At 40.1% G+C, this 20,374-nt stretch overlaps 1 protein-coding gene across 16 annotated transcripts in view; it reads left to right on the forward strand.

The window, feature by feature from the left end:
* The window catches only part of LOC138804873 (supervillin-like), a 137,786-nt gene that overhangs the window by 82,218 nt on the left and 35,194 nt on the right, over positions 1 to 20,374 (forward strand). For 7 of the 16 annotated variants that reach the window (XM_069989382.1, XM_069989384.1, XM_069989372.1 and 4 more), the window contains 6 exons: positions 596 to 839; positions 1,216 to 1,792; positions 2,458 to 2,668; positions 13,401 to 13,530; positions 17,551 to 17,598; positions 19,022 to 19,099. In XM_069989382.1, coding sequence (XP_069845483.1) covers positions 596 to 839; positions 1,216 to 1,792; positions 2,458 to 2,668; positions 13,401 to 13,530; positions 17,551 to 17,598; positions 19,022 to 19,099 — 1,288 coding nt within the window. The remainder of the gene's footprint in view (positions 1 to 595; positions 840 to 1,215; positions 1,793 to 2,457; positions 2,669 to 13,400; positions 13,531 to 17,550; positions 17,599 to 19,021; positions 19,100 to 20,374) is intronic. The other 9 variants (XM_069989378.1, XM_069989383.1, XM_069989386.1 and 6 more) reach the window with 5 other exon arrangements.

Below are 20,374 nucleotides of genomic sequence, written 5' to 3' on the forward strand. Positions count from 1 at the left end.
CCCTGGGTTCAATTCCTCAGCACCACATATGCAGAAAAAGCCGGAAGTGGAGTAGTGGCTCAAGTGGTAGAGTGCTAGCCTTGAGCTGAAGAACTGAGGGACAACACCCAGGCCCAGAGTTCAGTCCCCGTGATTGACCAAAAAAAAAATTATATTTTGAAAGTAAAAATGGAAAGCTTGTGTTGCAGATTATGTGCTTGATCAATGACTATATTTTTTTCTAAATATTTAAAATAGATCACCCCTGTGGCACATCTTAGAGAATGTCCAACTATGGCCTAGGCAGTACCTTTGGCTTCCTGAAGACATTCATTATGATCTCCAAGTTGACTTTGGTTCCTTAATTAGGAAATTTCTTTTTAGGAAAATACTCCAATTTTTTAAAAATTCACTTCTAAGATCAGCAATGCTAGTATCCCAAGCTCACTGTTTGCTGTCTTATTTACACTACGTAACTGCTTACCTTGTCTTAAGATTAAGTAGGGAAAAGTAAGCCTTTTGCAAAATTAAGGGAAATATGTAATGTTAGTGGTCGGTTTTTAGTCTATAGCGGTGTAGCTGACTTCTTTTTTTTCCCTGTTCTTTTCTTTTTCAGATTACAGGCATCTGCTCACCAAAAGGCTTTAGCCAAGGAACAGGCAAATGAGGGCAAAGATTTTACTGAACCAGGAGAACCTGATTCCTCCACTCTGAGTTTAGTAGAGAAGTTGGCCTTGTTTAACAAATTGTCCCAGCCCGTCTCAAAAGCCATTTCTACCCGAAAGAGAATAGACATGAAGCAGAGAAGAATGAATGCTCGCTACCAAACTCAGCCGGTCACCCTCGGAGAGGTGGAACAGGCAAGTACCCTGTCATCTTATTCTAATTGTGTGCTTGTTCTTAAAATAACAGCAGCACAGTGTTGCTGTCAGATTTGAGACCTAATTATGGGTTGCTTACTAATGGGTAATTTAGAAATCATTCCATCCCTTAGAATAACCAGGCCAGGTATGCTTCTCTTTGTTTTCATAATTTGGTTATACAATCACCTGGACTGAGTCTGCTTTGGAGAGAAAAGATCATAGGTACAACCTGCAACCCCCTCTCCCCCGAAAGTCTGGTTGGCAATTTATTATAGAACCAAGTATAGACAAGTCTAGACCAAATCCCAGCGCCAGGACGTTTACATATCATGTTTTTCCATCTGTTTTTACTTTACCACCTGTGTCCTCCCAGGTACAAAGTGGGAAACTCATCTCTTTTACCCCCACTGTGAACACATCTGTGTCAACCATGGCCTCTGCAGTCACCCCTACATATGCCGGGGAGCTCCGGACAAAGCCATCAGCTGACAACAATGCAAGTGCCACCGAGGGTAAATTGCCCTCTTCCGTGGAAAATTCAGACTCTCCAGTTAGAAGCATTCTGAAATCACCAGCTTGGCAGTCTTTGGGAGAAAACAGTGGGAGCAGAGGAATGCTGAGAGAATTTGGAGAATCAGAAAACAAGAGTTTTTTGACATCTGCAGAAAGTAATATAAAAACATACGAGTCCTTGGAGGCAGTGGAAGCCTCCTACCCTGGCCCCAGTAGGGTGAGGGAAGCAGACAGCCAGAGGGAACAGAAATGTGCTCTACCAAGGAAAGAAAGCCTGGAACTAGCTAGTACTCCTGTCACCCACCTTGGCGATGAACCAAAGAAATTTTCCACAGCTAAAATCAGCACCCAGGGTAACTTGGATGTGAAGGACAGACCACCCTTTGAAGAGAAGGTAGATGAGGAGAGCATCACCAAAAGGAGATTTTCACTCAAAGGTAAATTATAACTTTACCTATGTTTTCCAAAACAATAGGGATTTAGTTCCTACTTGATTTATTGCATGTTACTGTGCTTCCTCAAACACTTCTCTTTTTAAAAATAAATTATTATTGCTGTTGTTAAGTAGTTGTAAAAAGGGGTTACAATTCCATCAGTAAGGTTATGAGTACATTGCTTCTTGGTCAAAGTCACCCTTCCTTTGTTCACCCCCATTTTCTCCCTCTGGTCCTGTTTAAATACTTTGATAAGGGTTTTAAGTGACTTTAACTCACACAATAGCTTTCTCAGATACTTAACTCTGTTAGCACCTCTTGTAAGTTAATGGCCTAAAGATTCTAGCATGGGCTAGGCACAGGGAATAAGGACTTGAACCAGTCTGATTTCTCTCTACATGCCTGCTTTCCAGTAGTAAGCTTTTCTAGTAGAAATCTACTCCTCTTTCTGTGGTCTGTTGTGGAGCAATCCCCTAAAAAGTCTAGTTTTCTCTGGTGCCCTAGGTTTGCATAAATCCAGGTGGCCTGGGTGACCTGACACGTGTCCACAGGTTAGACTCCAGTGGCAAACTATGGAAGAGTGTTTGCCCAGGATGTATGTGTATGTGTGTATGTGTATATCAGATAATGATGATGATAATGGTGATTGTCACTTTTTCTTCCCCTAGTAGCTGAATGTGAAGAGCTGGCTTCTGAGCAGACAGGGACAACTGAGGGGAAGACTTCAGGCACAGGGGCCTGGAAGCAGCAAGATCCTTCAGAAACACTACAGAAATATTACAAGAGTCCGTGTGCGATGTTTGCTACCGGAGAGATCAAAGCACCCATCGGAGAGGTCATACTTGATTCCTCTAGTAAAACCATGTCAATTAAAGAGAGGTAAGAAGAGATAATGACTGGGAAGTAATTATTCATTCATTACATTGCATTTCATCTAAGGAGATGAAATCATAGTTTGAACAGATGCTGTGATAGGATGATTCTGGGATGTTCAAGTTTTTGATCATGAACTGCAGTTGTCTCACACCTGGTTGAGTAGTGCTAGGACCAGACCCAGAGGAGGAAACAAACAGAAAAGCATCATTAAGTTGGGATGGTGGTACAAGTCTCTAATCTCAGTACTAAGAGGCAGAGATAAGAGGCAGGAGGATCACTAGTTCTGGCCTGAGCTGAGTTCCTGTCCAAAAAAGAAAAAAGGATTCACTTGTTTATTGTCCTCATCTTTTATCTTTCTTTCCCCATTTCTAATCTTTCCTTCTTCTCTATCTTCTTTCTATCTTTCTTTCTCTTTCTTTCTTTCTTTCTTTCCTTCCTTCCTTCATGTCTCTCCCTCCCTTCCTTCATGTCTCTCCCTTCCTTCCTTCCTTCCTTCCTGTCTCTCCCTCCCTCCCTTCCTTTCCCTCTCTCCCTCCCTTCCTTTCCCTCCCTCCCTCCCTCCCTCCCTCCCTCCCTCCCTCCCTCCCTCCCTCCCTCCCTCCCTCTTTCTTTCTTTCTTTCTTTCTTTCTTTCTTTCTTTCTTTCTTTCTTTCTTTCTTTCTTTCTTTCTTTTCTTTCTTTCTTTCTTTCTTTTCTTTCTTTCTTTCTTTCCCTTACTCTTTCTCTTCTTTCTTTATATTTTGTGCCAGTTGTAGGGCTTAAACTCAGGCCCTAGGTTCTGACTTTGAGTGGTTTTGCTCATGGCTAGCACTTTACCACTTACCACAGGTCCACTTCTGGCATTGGGAGGTTAATTGGAAATGAGAGTCTCACAGATTTTTCTGTCTGGGCTAGCTTCAAACCACAATCACAAATCTCAGCCTCCTGAGTAGCTAGGATTACACATGTGAGCTATGGACAACTGGCCCCTGTTTCTTATTTTTCACTAAATCTAGTGAATCACTTTATCTAGTGATGAGAGGTGAGAACTTAATTTTTTCTTTTCAGAGACACATGGTTCAAATTGAGTACACAAGCCATTTGTGTGTGTCTGTGTCAAATAAATATAGAAGTTGAAGACCAATTCATATATACGATTGCATCTCTGGGATTAGAATCTTAAATTCAGTTTATTTTACAGAAAGTGGGCTGGGTGACTTCTGAAGAACATGTAGAAATTCTCCCTCCTTCCTTCCATTCTTTCCTTCTCTCACTTTCTCTTTTCTTTTTCTCTTCTTCATTCTTTCTGTCTTGCTCTTCCTTCCTTCCGTCCTTCTCTCTTTTTTCTTTCTTTTCTTTTCCTTCCTTCCTCCCTCCCTCCCTCCCTCCCTCCCTCCCTCCCTTCTTCCTCCCTCCCTCCCTCCCTCCCTCCCTCCCTTCTTCCCCCCTCCCCACCTCCTTTCCTTCCTTCCTCCCTCCCTCCCTCCCTCCCTTCCTCCCTCTCTTCCTTCTAACTTTGCTCATGCTAGGAAAACCCTCTCCACAGAATTACACAATTTTATATCAGATAATAGCATGAATGCTTATATTTTAGTATCAAATAACAGTATAGTCTTGTTTCATTGAAAGAATGACATAGGACTGAGAGATTCTCTTTAAGAGGGTAGATACAGACACTAACAACTCATTATTTTCAGGATGTTGTATTCCTTGTTGATCTTTAGCCACAGTTAAGTAAAGCTGCCGACAATGCCATAGTAACAAGAAGGAATGAAAGTCACTTCAACTCACAGATATAATGATCAGAACTGTTGGCACTGTGTGTTCCTAAAGGTCTGCCAGCATGGACCCCTGGCACCTTCTACCAAGCAGATGGTCTCTTCTTTTTGTCAAGCACTGGGTACTCTTGATTTTTCTAGATACCTTTCAAGTTACTAAAGACTGTATGTCAAACCACAATGAAAATTCTATTTTTCAAGCCAAACTTTTGAACATTATTGATAAGATACTCAATAGCCATTTTTTCCACTTACAAATTAATGAGTCTTGGCTAATTTTCTTTGTTTGCAATGCAGAGTAAATGAGACCTCCCAGGCTGAGGGCAGTGGGGGGAGGGAAAAGGGCTGAATCAAATAGGAAAAGTAGAATCTTGAATCAAGGAAACAAGTCTGGTATGTCCTGGCACCAGGATCTTCTCTACAAAAACCAGGCTTTATCCCAGAGATGCAATTATTGATATCAGGTAAATAGCATTTGTCTGAAATCAAATGTTTTATATTTCAAGAAATTTTCCTGAGTTAAAATTCCAGTGGAACATATTAATGTCACAAGTCTTGTGTGTGTGTGTGTGTGTGTGTGTGTGTGTGTGTGTGTGTGTGTGTGTGTGTGTGTGTTCTGGAGCTTGAACTCAGTGCTTTGTGTTCTTACTCAGCTTGAGTGCTCAGTGTTGGCATTCTACCACTTGAGTAACACCTCCAACCCAACAGGCACCAAGTAAATACATTTAAAAATAAAAGGTATATTAATGAACTTCAACCTATCTAAGCTAAGTTTTTAGTGTTGTTTAGCTCTATCTGAAATTCATGAGCTGCCTATATATTTTTGAAATGAGAGAAAATTCTAAATGGAACAAACAGAGACACATGATTTGCCTATCCCATATTTGACCCAACCCCACCTATCAAGAGCTTGAAAAACTTGTTCTAACCGAGCTGGGCTCCAGGGCCCAAATTCCTGCTGCAGAGTGTGGGCTGTGACAGTAGACCTTTTCCCCCAGCAGCCTGCTTAGCACATGTTGTTTTGGCCCCAGGCCAGTCCATGGGGTTAATAGGCTAAGGCAGTGCCACTCATAGCCTCAGACTAAGCAGATGCCAGCTTCTCAGCATCACAAATAGCACTTGGACTTGGCAGATGTTAAAAGCACTGACAGTTGTTGGCTTTGCATAGAGGAATTTGTCATGTGTCAGCCCAGACCTTTCCACTGTCCAGTGCAAGGCTGCCTGTGGTGAGCTGGAAGGCTGTGGCATTGAAGAAGAGAGCACATCTGGAAAGATCTTCTACTCTCCCAGCTTGTCAAATGCCAAGTGGGAAATCTAAAGGGACATGACTAATATATTTGAGTTGTACTGCATGTTCCTTTGAAGTTATTTATGGATTTTTTTGCACGTGTGCTGGTACTGGGGCTTGAACTTAGGGCCTGGGTACTAGCCCTTAGCTTTTTCACTCATAGCTGGCACTCTACCACTTGGACCACAGCTCTATTTCTGGGTGTTTAGTGGTTAATTGTATTTAAGAGCCTCAGAGACTTTCCTGTCCAGGCTTTAAACCAAGATCCCCAGATCTCAGCATCCTGAGTAGCTGCTAGGATTATTGATCAATTGTACTCAGAGGCTGAGTGTGAGTACAAGTACCCTGTGGGCATAATGGAAGTTGTGTCTCCCACATTGGCTTGTCCCTCTGTGTCTTCAGAAGACTCCAGTGACAATACTGCCAGCAGCACATCTAGATGAATGGAAGAAGGCTTCCAAAGCCATCCTGAGAAAGCAGGATAAGAAAGCCAGAAGTTTCTTGAAAGAGGAAGGCTTGGCTGTGCCAGATTGCTCACACCTGTAATCCTAGCTACTCAGAAAGCTGGTGTGGTGTGCACATCAGTACTGGGACTTGAACTCAGGGCTTCAAGCTCCTGTTTGGCCTTTTCTTTCAAGACTCATGTTCTATCACTGGAGCCATAGAGCCACTTCTGGATTTTTGCTGGTTAATAAGAGATAAGCAACTAATGGACTTTTCTGCCCTGGCTGGCTTCCAACTGCAATCTTCAGATCTCACCCACCTAAGTAGCTAGAATTACAAGTGTGAGCTTCCTGCTAAGCCTCTGATTTCTTGAGACCTTCATTCTGAAAAGCACCTCAGTGACTGTAGCTCCATATTTTTAATAACCCCAACTCATGGGATAAAGATGATTTCCTTTTAATTGTCTTAAATCATTTGGAATTCAATCTAACTGAGCTAGTGAAAATGAGTACCAGTGTTCTGATTCAAAGGTGAAGTGGGAGGTGAGTTTGTAAGGAGAATATCAATGACATAAGTGCTTCCTTCACCAAAGAATGACTTGGAAGTATTTGTTCACGGTGGTTAAAGTATTGGCATCTTAATTTTTAAGTCTCATTAATTGGTGCTTTGAGATCCTTGAAAGCCCTAATATAGAAAGGCAAATACTAATTCATTCTTTTAATCAGTTGATTTTTTATCTTATTAAAATAGCACTGCTTCACTCAAAATAATTAAAAGAGTAAATATTAGGTATTATCTAATATGAAAGGCAAAAGAAAACATGTAAAGGAATTTAAATTCTGAGTTCAAGTATATAAACTAGCATACAGTATGCCATTAAACTTTGTAAAAAATACATTAAATTTCCTATTTGTGTGTGTGTATGTGCTAGAAATTGAACTCAGGGTTTCATACATACTAGGCAAGCCCTCTACCACTTGAACTATGTCGCCTCCCAGTCCTTTTATTTTTAATTTATTTTAAGGTAGGATTTTGTACTTTGTCCCCTTTTTTATTATAAAGGTGATGGACAGAGGCATTACAGCTACCTAAGTCAAGTAATGAGTACATCTATTTATTTATTATTTATTTATTTATTTATTTATTTATTTATTTATTTTTATTGTGGGGCTTGAACTCTGGGCCTGGGCACTTGCCTCTCAGCTCTTCAGCTCAAGGCTAGTGCTCTACACCTTGAGCCACAGCGCCACTTCCAGCTTTTCTACGTGGTGCTGAGGAATCGAACCCAGGGCCTCATGCATGCGAGGCAAGCACTGTACCACTGAGCCACCTTCCCAGCCAGAAATTTCTTTTTGAACAGTGTCACCTCCTCCTTCATTTTCTCTGTTTTTCCCTACTGACCCCCTCTCCCCTGCCAGGTTGTATAGTTCATTTCCAACATAGTGTCTAGTGGGTATCACTGCTGAATTGGTTCACCCTTTGTCCCACCGTTTCTGTGCTTCATACTTTGTCCTTAAACCACAGTCCTCCTGCTATTGCCTCCTTACTAGTTAGAATTACAAGCATGCACTACGATACCCCAAAGAATTACATAATTTAGGACTAAAGGGGATCTTGGTCTGTGTGTATCTGCTTGGTTAGATAAGGCAGCTTTATGCCAGTTTATAGAATGGGCACGAGATCTGCTGCCACATATTGAAAGAGAAAGGAGTTTGGGAAGGTTTCAAAGTTCAAATCTCCTGCCTCCTTTAGGGAGTCTTTTCTTCATGCCTTACTTTCCATTATTTGATAGAATAAATAGCATGTTTAAGTTATATATACATTTGTTTTTGTATTGTTTATTTGACAACATTGGTGTTTGAACTCAGGGACTTGGGCTTGCTAGGGAGGCATTTTACCACTTGAGCCATACCTGCACCCCTTTTTGCCCTAGTTTTTTTTTGAAATGGGGTCTCATTTTTTTTGCTTTGACCACCCTATTTGCCCTTCCACTTATATCTGGGATGATGTATGTGTACCAGCCTTCCCACCTTTTCTTTCTGTTAAAAAGAGTCTTAAACTTCTTGCATTGGATCATTTCAAATCATGCTCCACCTGAGCTCATGCTCCTGAGTAGCTAGAATTACAGATATGAGCCATTGTACCTGGCTCATAATTTATTTTCTTATTTGCCTAACAAAACTTTTATCACATGGCATCAAGGATGTAGCTCAGTGATAGAACAGCCTTGCATGGGCAAAGCCCTGGGTTCCATCCACAGAGCCACCAAAAATAAGTATAAGAACTTTTATCATAGTATCACTTTATCACCCAGCCTCCATTACAAACATTGACTGGAATCAGGAAACTTAGCATATGAGCCATTAGATAACCTCTGTTACTGGAATGGAGAAGAAAATAGTCAGCAACAAATGGGATTGCATGAAACTGCAGAGCTTCTGCATGGCAAAGGACATAGCTAGCAAGATCAATAGAAAGCCCACGGATTGGGAGATCTTCACTAGCCACACAACGGACAAGGGTCTCATATCTAAAATATACTTAGAACTCAAAAAATTAAATTCCCCAACAACAAATCCTCAGAGAAACAACTGCCCAATTAGCAAATGGGCTAACGACTTAAAGAGAGAATTCTCTGAAGAGGAAATAAGAATGGCCAATAAACATATGAAGAAATGCTCAACTTCTCTAGCCATAAAAAAAAATGCAAATTAAAACAACATTGAGAATTCCACATCACCCCAGTTAGAATGGCTATAATCAAGAACTCTAATAACAACAGATGCTGGAGGGGATGTGGACAGAAGGGAACCCTACTGCACTGTTGGTGGGAGTGTAAACTTGTTCAACCACTTTGGAAAGCAGTATGAAGGTTCCTCAAAAGACTCCACCTAGAGCTCCCCTATGACCCAACAATCCCACTTTTGGGCATTTACCCAAATAATCACAAACAAGGCCACACTAAAGCTACCAGCACAACTATGTTTATCACAGCATTATTTACCGTAGCTAAGATATGGAACCAACCCTGATGTCCCTCAGTAGATGAATGGATCAAGAAAATGTGGTATATATACACAATGGAATTCTATGCCTCCATCAGAAAGAATGGCATTGCCCCATTTGTTAGGAAATGGAAAGACTTGGAAAAAATTATATTAAGTGAAGTAAGCCAGGCCCAAAGAAACATAGGTCCCATGGTTCCCCTTATCTGTAATAACTAGTGTATGTCTAGAACAAGCAGAAAAGGTCAAAATCTATGTACATATGTCCATATAAACTGAGGCTAAGCAAAATGAACCCCAAGATAGGGACACACGAGATTTTATCTTTCTTGCTGTTGTTTTTAATGTATTTATAATATACTATGCGATTTTTTTGTTTCTTTTGTATGATCTTTCCACATGGTATAACCCCTGTTTTCACTGTATTTGATTCTGGTGTTCTGCATCTTGTATAAAGGTTTTCCAATTTGGGGAGGGGAAAGGAAATAACAAAATGCTGAAATAAGGTTACAAGATGACCCATTGTAACAACAAGATGTACAAGACACTATGTTAAGAATGAACTTTACAACGTGGGGAGCAGGGGAGGAGTTGGGGAGGGAAGATTGGTAGGGGAAAAGCAAAGGAGGGGGTAACAATGCTCTATAGAAAATGTACTCATTACCTTGCTCATGTAATTGTAACCCCTCTGTACTGTATCTTTACAATTAAAGTATGTGTGTGTATACACACGTGTGTACACACACACACACACACACACACACACACACACACACACACACACACACACACACATATAAAATAGGGAGCTAGAACTGCTGAAACACCTAACAGTGCAGCCCTGCATCTACATACTGTATTAAGATGGAAAGATGTTGCAGAGGACTGCAGGATGGGGCAGAATGATCTGTTTGTTTCTCTACTCTTTATTTTAGCATAGACTACTGTGTATGTGAGTCTACTGACCATCACCTCTTTACTTTTTACCTTTTCCATGCTTGTCTAACTTACACAACTCAAATTTCTTCATCCATTATAATACATACATACAGGAAACTAAAATAGCCTCAAGTTCATGAAAGTAGCTTTCCAGAGACTCCAGTAGGCAAGCAGCTCAACATCAAGTTACACAAAGGTTGAACTAAAGTAGGTTTGATAGCCATCTCTTTTCATTAGATTCTATATATATATATATATATATATATATATATATATATATATATATATATATATATATATATATATATTCCCCTGAGGAAAGCTGAAGTAATAGTTCTTAATGGGTTTATTGAAAAGTTTTTTTTTGGGGGGGGGTTGTTTTGTTTTGTTGTCAGTCATGGGGCTTGAACTCTGGGCCTGGGCACTGTCCCTGAGCTCTTCAACTCAAAGCTGGCGCTCTACCACTTGAGCCACAGCACAACTTCGGCTTTTCTAGTGGTTTATTGGCGATAAGAGCCTCACATACTTTCTTCCCCAGGCTGGCTTTGAACTGCAGTCCTCAGATCTCAGCCTCATGTGTAGCTAGGATTATAGGCATGAGCCACCAGTGCCCAGCTGAAAACAGTTTTTATATACATATATTATATATGTGTTATATATAATATGTACATATTATATATTATTTATGTGTTAGATCAGGTTCATTTGGAGGAAAAGTACAGGATTCTGAATACAAGAAAAGAAAAAAATAAACATCATAATCCACCTTTAGCTTAAATGCATGATACTAAGATCTTTTCAATTTTTTACTGTTTTTATATTTTATTTTTATTTTTGTATATATTTTTATTGTAAAGATACTGTGCAGAGGGGTTACAGTTACATGAGTAAGGTAATGAGTACATTTCCTATCGAGAATTGTTACCCCTCCTTTGTTTTTCCCCTACCATCCCTTCCCTCCTCACCTCCTCTACTCCCCCCCAGAAGTTGTAAAGTTTGTTCTCAATATAATGTCTTGTACATCTCATTGTTACAATGGGTCAACCTATATCCTTATTTCAACATTTTGTTATTTCCTTTCCCCTCCCCAAATTAGAAAAAAATATATATACAAAATGCAGGGCACCGGAATAAAATACAGTTTTTAAACTCCTGGGCTGCAGTATTTACAGAAAACTGCTGGCAGCTTTCTCCATTTAATGTCATTTCATCAAGTGGCCAGCAGGGGTCACTAGAAGACATTTTTCTTTGGGGATGAGTTTTTTGTTTGGGGTTTTTTTTTATTGTAAAAATGTTTTACAGAAGGGTTACAGTTACATGAGTAGAGTGATGAATACATTTCATAATGAGCATTGTTACCTCCTCCTTTATTTTCCCCCTACCATCACTTCCCTCCCCACCTCCCCAACCCCCCCCATTGTAAAGTTCATTTTCAATATAGTGTCCTGTACATCTCGTTGTCACAGTGGGTCAGGCTGAATCCTCATTTAAACATTCTGAAATGTCCTTTCCCCTCCCCAAATTACAAAAATATATATACAAGGTGCAGAACACCAGCATCAAATCCAGTGAAAACAGGGGTTATACCATGGGGGAAGAACATCCAATAGAAACAAAAGAATCACATAGTGTTTTGTAAGTACATTAAAAACACTAGCAAGAAAGAAAGAAAGAAAGAACCTCTTATGTCCCTGTCTTAGGGTACATTTTGCTTAACATTATCTCATATGGTCATATGTACATAGCCTTTGACCTACTCTGCTTGTCCTAGACATATAGTAGTCACTGCAAACAAGGGAAACCATGGGACCTATGTTTCTTTGGGCCTGGCTTACTTCACTTAATATGATTTTTTTCCAAGTCTTTCCATTTCCTAACAAAAGACGCATAGAATTCCATTGTGTTTATATACCACATTTTCTTGATCCATTCATCTACTGAGGGGCATTGGGGTTGGTTCCATATCTTAGCTATTGTAAATAATGCTGCGATAAACATGGTTGTGCTGGTAGCTACAGACTGGGAGAAGATCTTGACTAGCCATACAACAGACAAGGGTCTCATATCTAAAATATACTTAGAACTCAAAAACTTAAATCCCCCAACAACAAATCCTCAAAGAAACAACTGCCCTATTAACAAATGGGCTAAAGACTTAAAGAAAGACTGCTCTGAAGAGGAAATAAGAAGGGCCAATAGACACATGAAGAAATGCTCAACTTCTCTAACATAAAAGAAATGCAAATCAAGACAACGCTGTGAGATTCGACCTCACCCCAGTTAGAATGGCTATAATCAAGAAATCTAATAACAACAGCTGCTGGAGGGGATGTGGCCAAAAGGGAACCCTACTACATTGTTGGTGGGAGTGTAAACTTATTCAACCACTCTGTAAAGCAGTCTGGAGGTTCCTCAAAAGACTCCATGTAGAGCTTCCGACCCAACAATCCCACTTTTGGACATTTACCCAAAGGATCACAAACAAGGTCATACCAAAGCTACCAGCACAACTATGTTTATCACAACATTGTTTTTTGTTTTTTAATTTTATTGTCAAGGTGATGTACAGAGGGGTTACAACTGATTACATTTCTTGTGTAACTTGTTACCCCTTCCCTCATTTTTCTCCCTCTTTCCCTCCCCTATTCCCCTCCCCAAGTTGTACAGATCATTTCCAACATATTATCTTGTGAATATTGTTGTTGCATAGGTTCCCCATTTGTCCTTTGTCTCACCATTTTGTTGTTCCCCTTCCCTTTTCTAATTCAGATAAATGTATATACAATACCCAAGGTAACAAAATCGAATGCAGTGACAACAGGGGATAAACTTTGGGGGTGGAGCACAAAAGAAAAAAATCATGTAGTACATTGAGAACAACAACAACAAAGAAAAACCTCTTGTGTCCATGTCTTGAAGTTCATTTCACTTAGCATCATTTATATGGTCATATGTACATAGCTATTGAGCTATTCTACTCATCTGCTAAGATTGTCCTAGATATATACTAAGTATTACAAATATTAGAGACCATGTGACCTATGTTTCTTTGAATAAGGAAATGGAAGGACTTGAGGATGGTTACTTTAATCCTCTTTTATTGTTCTCAGCCCACGGTCAACAAAAAAAGCAGATGTATATTATTCCCTTGCTGGAATGATTAGATTTCTCTTATCTGACAGCTATGAGTTCAGCCTTACTCTGTAATCAGCTGAAAAATCTTTGGGACCCTTTTAGATAAAGGACTTGCAAGTTCTAAGAGTTTGGTGGTGAAGTCTTTGGTTGGTATGTTTTCCTTCCAGGTTGGCACTGCTGAAGAAGAGTGGTGAAGAAGACTGGAAGAACAGACTTCATCGAAAGCAGGAATACGTCAAAGCATCAGCCAGCAGCAGCCTACACATCCAGGAAACAGAGCAGTCTCTGAAGAAGAAGGTAATGTTTCCATGTGAGGACAGAGCTTCTAACATCACGCTTGTCAGTGTGTCACGTGGACAAGCATGTCTGGATTAAGTCCTACTCTAGAGAGCATAAATGCCTTAGGAACATGCTTAGCCTGTCATATAGCTGCTAAGTTGATCAAATGGCCAAGTCTTAATATGTTGTAGTCCTAATAGCACAGCACATAATGCCTCAACATGCATGGGACTATTTCCAAATATGCACACATTCTTAAATGAATTCTGGATTTAGAATGTGATTAAAAACTTTCAAAAGAGTGGGACACTGGTAGCCCATGCTTTTAATCCCAGCTACGCATCCAGCTTGAACAGGGAAGTCCATGAAACTCTATATCTAATGAACCAGGAAAAAGCCAGAAGTGGAGCTGTAGCTCAAGTTGTAGAGTACCAATCTTGAGTGAAAAGACTAAAGGACAGTGGCTAGGCCTGAGTTCAAAGCCCCAGTACCAGCACAAACAACAACAACAAAAACCAAGAGAACAAGAACCCTCCAATGCAACTCTTAACTTGCTACAAAGAGCTTACATGTTACTTATAAAATATGGATTTGGGTTTCCTATGCAGAGGTTTAAGACCTAAGTAGAAAATTAAGGATATAACTGTAATCTGTGAATACTTTTAAGCCTGTTTCATAATAAAGAGATATACCTTTTATTGAATTAATTTACTAAATAAAAGTTATATATGGTGACCAGTGCTAGCAAACATTTCATATAAAAGAATATATATGAGATGTTAAGTTACAAATGTAATGATGACCAGCCTTTGGCCAGTTACTACATACTTTCAAAACTGCTGGCTAGCACTACAGATATATTGATACCTGTATATTGTGCTTTCTGGCTAAAGGCCATACCCACTAGCCAATTTCTAGGATTCAGAATCTTCAAATAGAAAGGAAAAAATAAATGTTCCCAACTGCTTGATCACCTGGGCCCTTCTGGATCTCAAATAAACATCCTATGTCTAGTATGATGTTGTGTGCCTATAGTTCCAGCTATCCAGGGAAGTTACTGTGGGAGCCTCACATGAGCTCAGGAGTTCAAGACTAGCTTGAGGAATATAGCAAGCCTATCTCAAAAATGAAAATAAGTATCTATGGAAAAGAGAAATGATGAAGGTGACCTTTGTTCAGTAAGGTCTCATTAGATAAAAATGAGATTGTACGAGTTAGTAATCTAGATGCTATTTTATTTCTATGGTACTTCTGTTTCTAAAACAGTGAGATCAGAATGGCAATTTGAACTCTCATTTTTTCCTACCTGGTGTATAATAACTAAGGACATTTAGTTCTCAGCCATTTATCAACAACTACATACAACTGAACACTAAAGTATAAATGTAGGAAATTGAGATTTCAAGATAAAAGAAAACTGAGTCCTTCAAATAATTTATACCTTGGCCCACAAACTCTGTTTACAAGAATCTTAGTGCTGAGGCTGTATCTCCATGATAGAGCATTTGCCTACTATATATGAAGCTCTTGGTGTAATCCCCAATACCTCAAAAAAAAAAGTCCTAAAAATCATTGGTTCAAAAATAACTTCGGTACATAACTTACTGACAAAGCTGTCAGCAGTGTGCAAAACAGCACCAGAGTGCCCTCCTGGTCATCTTGAAAGTTGCAGAGTACCTGGGCTTTCAGAAACCAACCATCCCCTACCGCCAGATGAAAATTAAGCTGAGCCAAAAAAGCACAAAGCGAGATGGAAATCCACATAAATAGTGGGTCTATCTTTCCTACCCACTGAAGAGTGAAAGATGGTCTTGAGTAGTAAATACTACCCAAAGACATGGCTGAGGTGTTTAGGGGACAAAAGATCCATGTTATACTGCCATTGCTAACCTTGGAGTAGAAACCCAGGGATGGGGTTCAAGCACTGGGTTTCTAGGTAGCTTGGGCTTGCCAATGTGAAGTGCTTTACTTGGATCATGTCTCACAATCTTAGCCCTCTTTGATGGCCTCATTCAATGTGGTCTGAGACAATAAGCTCTTTGATGCTAAATTTAAGTCCATCTATTTTAGGCTGTTGTCACATAGGGAAATCTCAAATTCCGTTCAAGTCAAGTGGTTTACTGACAGCCTCTGGCAATGTCTTGGTTCATCTCTCCCTTCACTGCCTCAGAGGTCATCCCCAGCCAGCTCTCAGGAGTACTTGAAAAGTGGTCCATTGACCTCAAGAAAGACATTCGTGGCTAGGTGCTGGTGGAATGAGCCAAGGCAAAACAAAAGTTTATGAGACTGTTATCTGCAGTTCACGAGATAGAAGCAGAATTGTGGCTCAAGTGTAGTGTCAGCCTTGAGCAAAAAAGCAAAGGGACAGAGCTCAGGCCTTGAATTAAAGCCCCAGTATCCAGTAATCCAGTATCCACTATACACACACACACACACATACACACACATTCTCTCTCTCTCTCTCTCTCTCTCTCTCTCTCTCTCTCTCTCTCTCTCTCTCTCTCTCTCTCTCTCTCTCTCTCTCTCTCTCTCTCTCTCTCTCTCTCTCTCTCTCTCTCTCCCATTTAAAACATATGCATTCAGATAGAAACTTGCTGATAGAGTACGAGTAAACTTGTCCATATATTACTGCCCAAAACAGTTATCGAACCTTCCAGCTTTACCAGCTTGGGTACAAAGGAGCTGGTTTTATGATCAGGCCAACACTTCCTAGTTTCTGAATTTGTCAAACAATACATAATTGTGCTCACCAAACATTTCACAGCTTGGGTTCCTTTCTGTGTGTGGTAAGCAGCTGTGACTACACAGAAAGGGTGGGGCATGTCATGACAACTGTAAGTCACTCCCTTCGCCCTATGAGACTCACACAGTACAGCAGCTAGTACCACCTGAAAATGACATCGTAGAAACCACATGGGAATTTAAATGTCCCCAGTTTTTAAAAAAGAGTATAAAGGATGCCTTGAAATGGATACCTATTTTATTTGCCCAAAGGAAAAGAATCTGTAATGCTGTCAAGAGCATGTCATTGAGGTCCTATATAGCATTATGTTTCTATTTTGGCCTCTGAATAGCATTGAAGAGCTGTTGAGTTTTTCTCCATCATTCTAGCCAGGCCCCATGAAGCAAGGAACTTAGAAACAGTTTCTTGCTTTTCAGTTTTATTCCCCTCAAATCAGGGTTGATGGTTTGTTATTTGAGAGCATTAATTATTTCCCTAATTTCTGGTCATTTCCCATGAAAAAACATACTATCTCCATTGCCACCCTTCTCCTATATTTGGGTTAGGCCAAATGACTTGAGCACTTCTGTTTCTTTGTAGTTTATGTAATTAGTTCTAAGCAATAAAGCTTATTTTATTTGTAGAATTGGCCTGGTTCATACTGAGTGGAGTATGTGTCACTGAGCATGGCTTGTGTCTTGTTTCCTCCACACTAATTCATTCCATCAGAAAGAAAAGAGAGAGGAAAAGAGAGAGATCACTTAAAGCAGTGATTTGATTAGTCTTTATTTTCATCTAATAAGTACTTAAAATTCCAATCCTATCACCCTGTCTTGTGTCTGTTTGTTAAAATAACTATGTAGTATATCAGACTTTTCTATAAAATCATTTATAGAATTGTTCCTTACAAACTGGCATCTGTTTCTGAATCCCAGATGAGAGGCTGACTCAGCCCTTGTGTGGTCAGCTCAGATCCTTTGAGCTCCAAAACAAGGTCCTAAAAATTCAAGGAAGGCAAATCTTGCATGTTCATGTATTTTGTCACTGCCTCTGTCATTGAAATGTCCAGTCACCACCATGATGAATGAAACCAATGCAAAAGAGGAAGGAAAAGAGGGGACAGCAAGGCTGGAGGATGACATCTCAAAGTTCCCTGCAGGAAATGAGTTTTCATGGTGTTTATGCCACTGAATTGTGAGCACGCGCACGCTTCTAACTAAACCTAGGCATGAAATACCTGCAAATGATGGTGGTACCCTGACTAGACTCTTCTCTTCCAATCCTCTGCAATTTCTTCTGTTTGTTTTAACCTGTAGGAAGAAGCAGGATTTACAGATGATAATGCCATTTCTTATCTACCTTGGGTAAGCCTGACTCCCCCACACAGGTGTCCTCATGTAACTGACCACAGTGGGTCTCCCCTGGGTGAGTGCAAAGCCCTGAAGCACAACCAGGACATGAAAGAGGGAAGAAAAGTCTAGGATTTGAAGTTGCTGAGGTGTGCACTCAAGAGAATTCTCAGAGGTGCATCTCTATGAACACAGCAGGCAGAAGGCTATCGCTGGAAACGTGTAGATATATTCATGTAGGAAAAACTCTCACAGTTCATGCAGAGAGAGCCAGGCACATTCCTGAACATGCTCAGTTTGAGATTTTTGCATCCTATATATCCAAAAAAATGGTTGATGAGATGCCTCTGAGCAAAGAACATAGTGTTATAATAAACTAAGTTTATTCTAGGACACCTTAAAAAGGTTGTGTGAGAGGGACTTCCAGATTTTGTCTGATTCCTTGCAAACATTAATGCAAGGAAATGGAGGTATGGCTCAAGTGGTAGAGCACCAGCCTTGATTGGCCAAAGCCAATATAGAGTGCAAGATCATGAGGTCAAGCTTCAGTACCAGCACAAAACAACAAAGAAAAAAAAAGTCACTCAAGTGGGCATCAGCCTCCCGTCCCTCCAAGCATAGATGATTATCCCTTCCAGGACCTGTGTGTCAGGTGTCACTCCCTCTAGATGACAAGCCTGGTTATAGTCCGTTCAAGCTCATTCTGATCATTAGATGGGTCTTCTCTGCCCTCCTTCATTTGTATGTGGCTTAAGAATAACAGCCTTTATACAGCATGAAAAGCTGATCCTATGTTCTTAAGTTTTTTAAGTTTTTTATTTACCTATCAAAAATACCTTACAGAAGGTGATTTTTGTGTGTGTGTGAAATGCTAACATTGCCGACAAAAGTCATGAATCCCATCTTGATAACCAGAGCTTGCTTCCCATTCCTCATTCTATCAACACAAAGCTGATTCATACATGTGCTGCACCTGTGAACTGGTTTTAGTATTGGCATTCATGGAAGGACCCTCTTTACAAAGCAAACTGAAGCCAGGCTCCGGTGGCTCACGCCTATAATCCTAGCTACTCAGGAGGCTGAGATATGAGGATCTAGGTTGGAAGCTAGCCTGGGCAGGTATGTCTGTGAGATTCTTATCTCCAATTAAACACCAAGAGGGCAGAAGTGGAGCTGTGGCTCAAATAGTAGAGAACTAGCCTTGAGCAAAGCAGCTCAGTGACAGCTCCCAGGCTTTGATTTTAAGCCCTAAGACTGGCACAAAAATAAAGGGAAAACGGGCATTTTAAAAAAAATAGCAAGGTGAAATTGCAATGAGTCAATTAACTTTCTGTTAGAACTTCCATTGTTTTGTCTCCCTCACATCACCCCATCTCACCCATCTAGCCACCCTTGTAATCAGTCTTTTCATCTCTAATCTTCTTGCTTTGCTCTATAGGAACCTGTATATGCTTCTACTTATTCTCCTGCTATACCTGCTGCCCATAAATACCTGTCTTTTGTAACTATTAATCAGGTGAGGAAAAGCCTATACAAATGAAGCCTCATTGCAATTTCTGAGTGGTAGGGAAGGACTTTGGTTTTGTTTGGCAAACTCATTTATTTGCTCTGTTGTTGTGTGTGTGTGAGTATGTGTATATGATGTATATATGATTGTGTGTATGTCTATGATTGTGTGTGTGTCTATGATTTTAGTCCGTCTACCCCTCACAGTCATGAAACTAGCTTAAGGGACAAGTTCCCCTTTTTAATCACCAAGCATTAAATCCTGTGCTAAGTCAGGAGCTCATCCTTTAATTTTCCGAGCTGGCTGATGGTGCTAGAACAAGGTTATAGTTACTTTGAGGTCTGAGCAGAGGCCTGTGATCTTGTCATCTTTTGTTAAGGCCATTTGTGGCTGCATGCTTGACACAGACACTCAAAAATCTGCTAAGAAGGACTCAAAGCTAAATCTCCTAACAGTGTGCAAAATGTCCTGGCTTAGCCACACTTCTATTTCTTCTTTCCATTTTTATTATTTAACATTACGCTCTTATGATTTCTTTTTACAGTTGAGTTTAACTAGACTTAAGATGAAAATTTAAAAGCTATACCACAAATTTTTCTTTCCTTGAAGCTTTCTAGTTGCAGAAGTGTTTTACCCTTCAGTATACTCTTAACAACATATGTCAGCTACACTCTTACTGTACCATTTTTCAGGAGATGTGGGAGGGAAGGAAACTTACCAGCAACACATGATAATTTTAAAACATTTTTCCTGATTGGTCTTTTATATGGCTCTAATCTGTTTCCTACTAAATCTCTGTCCTAGGAGAAACCCTCTTTTCTGCCCAACTGTTTCACTCTCTGATGTACACACACACACACACACACACACACACACACACACACTACTCCTCTGTCTTCTTCCTCTGTGCCTCTCTCCCCCTCTCCCCCCACCTCTTTCTCTCTTCATATTCCTAAACCTCATATTTCTAACCCCCTTAACACAAGGAGTCATGTAAAGTGAACTGGTAAGTCAGGTTTCCCGAAACCCAACCCTACTAGTATCCAAGTTAAGTAGAAACGTGTAGAGAGATAAAAATGCTTATGTTTAATATAATGTGCAGGGGAGTAGAAAGCTTCTTGCCTTAGATCTGTCACATGTATTAAAGCTTTAAATTCTACAATGGTTTTGTTGTTCCAGTATGAAGGAGTTGAGGGCCATCCAAGTGCTTTGGGAATTAAATTGTGGGTTCAAAACAATTTTTCTGAGTCATTTATACACTCCAGTACCACACCCTCCATACTG

This window comes from Dipodomys merriami, unplaced genomic scaffold (genome assembly GCF_024711535.1).
Source record: "Dipodomys merriami isolate MVZ:Mamm:240054 unplaced genomic scaffold, mDipMer1.0.p SCAF_378, whole genome shotgun sequence".
NCBI lineage: Eukaryota > Metazoa > Chordata > Mammalia > Rodentia > Heteromyidae > Dipodomys > Dipodomys merriami.